This window comes from Bison bison, unplaced genomic scaffold (genome assembly GCF_000754665.1).
Source record: "Bison bison bison isolate TAMUID 2011002044 unplaced genomic scaffold, Bison_UMD1.0 scf7180017864205, whole genome shotgun sequence".
Taxonomy (NCBI): Eukaryota; Metazoa; Chordata; class Mammalia; order Artiodactyla; family Bovidae; genus Bison; species Bison bison.
Window position 1 is genome coordinate 6,442,982 of NW_011494777.1, and position 4,975 is coordinate 6,447,956.

Genomic DNA, 4,975 nt, shown 5'->3' on the forward strand with positions numbered 1-4,975 from the left:
GTATGCTGCGGTGGATAAGCATGCAGCTGTGGAACACCCGGGGGGGCTTGCGCCTCCACCAAGCACTCACTTGGTGAACATGGATAAGGCCCTCCGTTCTCACCCTCATTAAACCATAAAATACGTGAAAGGAGGGTCCGTGTCTGTTTTGTTCACTAACGACCAGACCTTAATATTTTCTCAATGAATAAAGGAAAATGACCAAGACAGTTACCCAGTAGGAAAGTTAATGTTAATAGATTTCCTACTTATTGTAGAATAGATACATAATTCTTTTTTTTTAATAAAACTGTTAATTTCAGAGTGACCTATTAGCATGAGTCACACGCTAACAGAAGGGTTCAGGATTTGGCTCCTGACTTTGGGATCTGCCAGGATGTCTCACACGGGAGAGGTCAAAGCATGAGCGGCCACAGCTCAAGCGTTGTGTGTGTCTGCCTGGTTCAGAGGCAGGGTTCCTGGACTCCTGCAGCTGAGAAAAGCTTGCATCAGTTTCATGGTTAGAAAGCCAGCACTAGAAACTCCATCTGCGTACCAGTTTTTCAGGAAATTCAACTGGTGCTGGAATTATACAATCCAAGTTTTAAATCTCAGTATCCTATTCCCCACCACCATGCATCAGTGCTTCTTCAGCTGTGACCATGTCCGCCCCTCCTGGAGAAACTAGTCTTTACTAGGAGAGCACACGATAGTTTTCTCTTTTCTTCCTCGTTGTTGGTAGTCACGGTGACTGTACACTGTTGGTGAAGAGACACGTCCACTAAAGTGAGAGGTACAGTGCCTGGGGGTAAACTGGGGGACAACGGAGGAGAACGGACCCTAGTGGAGGAGGAGCTCAGCTCAGCGCCTGAATTCAGGGGTGATGCCAGGGGTCCTGCAGGAGCAGGCCTGTCCACACCTCAGACAACCACGTGATGCTCTGCAGCTCGTCACCCCGCAGCCCTGGACACAGGTTCTCTCTTCTCTTTTGGCTGCAGGTCTCCTGGACTCTACACTTTCCCTCTCTAGGGCAGAAATCAGGAACCACCTCCAACCTCCGTCTAACCTGAGACTCTAACCTGAAGGGGCACCCAGCAGGCTTACCTCTGGATTAGGGTCCCAAAGACAAGATGAAGAACTTTCTGCACACTCTCTGTACACAGCCATCGCCACTGTTCCATGAGCAGCAAGACAAGCAGGTCCAGGGCTGTGTCAGCCAACTCGGTCTCTGTTCCTGGGGATGAAAGGCCATCTGGAGTAACCCGGAAGAGACCCGCACTCGAGGACACGTTTCAGGGCCCTGGGTCTGCTTTACCTTTATGTCAAGCATCTCACATTTGTGTAATCTATCTGTATTCAAGTCAAGAGATGTTTACTGCATCTCTACAAAGTTCAGTGGCAGGGTCTGTCTATCTTTACAATTTATGTTCCTAAGTCACTGAGTAATTTTTTATTATAGGTAACTATTTTGCCTACTTTCCTTCTGGTTCTTCTGTATTTCCCCTAGGCAGCTGAACACATTTTGCTCCAAGTAAGTGCTCACAACTGGTGACTAACTGCAACTGGCAAAGCCCGGTCCCTTTCCCTTCCATCCACTCGCCTCCGCAGGCAGCAGGGAAATGTGCGGGCCAGCAGATGTGGGACTTGTTTTCCATAAGCAAGTGGCTCTGAAAGCAACTCAGCTCCCTCAGAGCTGAGGGTTAGGATCCAGGAGATCTCAGTTTGATTTTGAGATAACATGTGGTTCTGGGAAGAACACTGTACTTTTGGTAAAAGGCCATGATGATTACTCACTTCTTTCCTGTTTCAAAGACGGAAAGGGTCACAAACACGCTCATACTCACACTAAGCAGAACTTTTTAAAACAGATGTATTTTATGGGTGGAAGCGTCTGTTCTCTAACTCTGTTCATGGGGTCCCCCATTGCCTCTGACTTGCCTTCCAGGAGACTGCCCCAGAACTACAGAATGTTCCTGAAAAAATCCTCTTCTATCTGGTACTACAGCTGTGATTAAAGTTATAATTAATCATCAACAGTAACTGTATTAGTCTAGGACCAGTGGGTTTTCTCTGTGCAAGCGTGCCCAAGCACAGCTCACTTAAGGGTTCTTACAGAATGTGAACGACGTCAAACTTGGATAAATGTGCTGGAACTGAAGCTTACTTTCTTCTTAATCCCATCTAGTATATATTCTCCTTTTCTTTCTGTCATTCAAGGGGGCATAGGAGCTGATGTGTCTGCTTTCTGGTTATTTGCTCAAAATGTGATATTCAGTTTCTTGGAAAAATAGCATTCCTCAATCTCTCTCTTCAATTCTCTTTTCTTCGCAGGTTTAGCATTTACCTAGAGTTGCAGTCCATGCTAGAGCAACCCACTCCAGCATTCTTGCTTGGAGAATCCCATGGCCAGAGGAGCCTGGCGGGCTGCAGTCCATGCGGCTGCGGAGTCGGACACCACTGAAGAGACTTAGCATGCACACATGCAGAGCCGCCACCATGTGGCGACAAGGAGCACAGCAGTGACAGCGAGTGAAAGCGACCAGGGCCCGGGGCCGCTCGGTGCAAGTGGTAAATTATCTATCGTGTGAGCACGTGGAGTCTCTCAGGGCTCAAAGAACGGCACAGGAATAAATGATCTCTTTAGAGAGATAATGCACAACGTTTAAAGATTTGATTTTGGCTGGAATTATATTATCTTACCCATCCCATCTTATCTATAATTTCTCATAGTTCTCTTGACGCTTTTGCTCTCATAACACATTTACTTAACCAGAGAGAAGTGTGTGAACAGCTGGGGTTGTAAACTCCATTTTTCATAGAGTTGAACTGAGGTCCACAGTGCGGACTGACTGTGGGTGCCTGAGAAACAATAGTGAAGTCAGCCTTTTTCCCTCTTCTGGGCCCAGGATTTTGTGATCTTTTATTTGCAAGGGAAGCCTTTGTTTGGCAGGATTTGAAAGACTTTGTTCTTATAAGTTCTGGCACAGCAAATCTACCAGTATCCAGGCCTCCTAATTCTCCCTCTGCAGAGAACACCGCACCTCCAGGAAGCACAACTGCCCTGCCTCAAGCTCCTGAAGACAGAGCAGCGGCCTTACCTCGTCTCCCTCTGCTCCACCCTGGTAACCAGGCGGCATTGCTGGCCACGGCAGTAAACACAACCGAAGGAAAAGATCCAGAGGAAAAGAGAAATTCCATTTTGTGCATGCTGTATTTCAGCTGCCCTGCAGTACATCTGGGCTTCCCAGGAGGCAGTAGTGGTAAAGAATCCAACTGCCAATGCAGGAGACACACAAGATGTGGGTTCAATCCCTGGGTCAGGAAGATTCCCCTGGAGTAGGAAATGGCAAGCCCATTCCAGTATTCCTGCCTGGGAAATCCCATGGACAGAGGAGCCTGGCAGGCTACAGTCTATGGTGTTGCAAAGAGTCGGACACGACTGAGAGACTGAGCATACAGTACACCGAGGTGGAGACTTTCGGGAGGCAAGTGGAAACACACCTCCAGGACTAAGGCATCACCAGCACACGTTAGGGTTGACACCGATCAACAGAGGAGCTCACAGGACAAGTGCGCAGAGTAGGGACAGAATGAAGCTCTGGACGGCTGAGGAGCCAACAGAAGGGACAGAGGAGGGACCACAAGAGAGACAGGAAGACCAGAAAGTGGCACCACAGACACCAGAGAAGACAGTTTCTAAACGAAGGGAGCAATCCAAAGATAATGCCAATGTACATTAGGAACAACTGAAATAATCACACTACTATTAATAGAAGCATGGACCTTATCTTGCTGGACTGGACGCCCTGCTTATGCCCCGAGTTCTTCTGATCCACTCAGCCCTGGGACTGTGCCATTCTGTACCCTGGCACCTGACAGAGCCACCCAACGGTCACAATCCAGTGGACACACCAGGCTCTCCGCTGTCACTCACCTGGATCACTGCTGCTGAGGCCTTGGGCTGGAGCAGTAGCATCTGACACACGACCGTCCACACACCCCTCAGCAGTCTGTTCAGAATCTCTTCCGGGAGCATCTGCTGGCTGCACTTCTAGTAACTTTGCCTGTTTTTCAATAAAGGATTCCATCCCAGACACGGAGAGGGTCTCTGACTGCTGAGGAGAGAGCAGGGCTGTATCACAGGCAGGGTGCAGGGAGTGGGGGCACCTATGGCTCCCGTTGCTTCCCTGCACGTGTCTCGAGGAGAGGACCCCACTGACCCTGTGACCACTTAAGGAAAAGGTGCTTGTTTTAACCTAAACTGCAAGGAGAACAATGCCTCTGTAGTCTCGTTTGCTACAAAAATCGTGTTTCCTTCTAGGAGCTGGCTTTCTCATTCTATCACCTATTATCCCAAGGCTACTACCCTTGAGAAGCCCACCACCCTTGAGAAGCCAACTGGCCAGCCCAGAACTCATAGGAATTCCAAACCAGTCTGAGAAAATACTCCTAGAATAAAAACCAGAGACCCAGATGTCGGTTGAGTCCTTTAGGAAGGCACCAAAGACCTTTCTGATTCTGGAGAACATCCCAACTGCCTATAATGGCAGGATTGACCTCCTAACTGATGATCCCAAGAATTCTCTAGGGATTCTCACCACACCGCTGTCCTGGAGACAGTAGAGAACCTTCTCCTGTGCCTCAGTTATATTCAGTGCTGGAGCAATTTTACTGGATGAGAACCTCAATCTGGATCTGGCACAGAAACGAAGAGCAGAAATAGTGTGTAATTCATGGTCTTGATCCCCATACGAAGGGCTGACCAAGTATTAATACCTCAAAACAGGCATGTCCACACTTATTCTTGGAAGCTTACGGTGGTCAGAGTTGCCAAGAGATGCCTCACTCTGAAATCCCCCAAACAATATTCTTACACACACTGCAGCTCTTGCACTGAGCTATGCTTACAATGCGCCTGTGAAAGGGCTTTTGCTAATGTAAAATAAGGACTTGCCCATCACAGTTGTATCCCACAGGCTAGAAGAGTGGCTAGCAC

General features: G+C 48.3%; 1 protein-coding gene across 1 annotated transcript in view; it reads right to left on the reverse strand.

The window, feature by feature from the left end:
* SNX19 (sorting nexin 19) overlaps positions 1 to 4,975 on the reverse strand; it is a 33,107-nt gene that overhangs the window by 19,224 nt on the left and 8,908 nt on the right. Inside the window, exons 6-8 of the mRNA XM_010844710.1 lie at positions 4,578 to 4,674; positions 3,914 to 4,094; positions 1,084 to 1,213 (exon numbers count right to left, since the gene is read on the reverse strand). Coding sequence (XP_010843012.1) covers positions 1,084 to 1,213; positions 3,914 to 4,094; positions 4,578 to 4,674 — 408 coding nt within the window. The remainder of the gene's footprint in view (positions 1 to 1,083; positions 1,214 to 3,913; positions 4,095 to 4,577; positions 4,675 to 4,975) is intronic.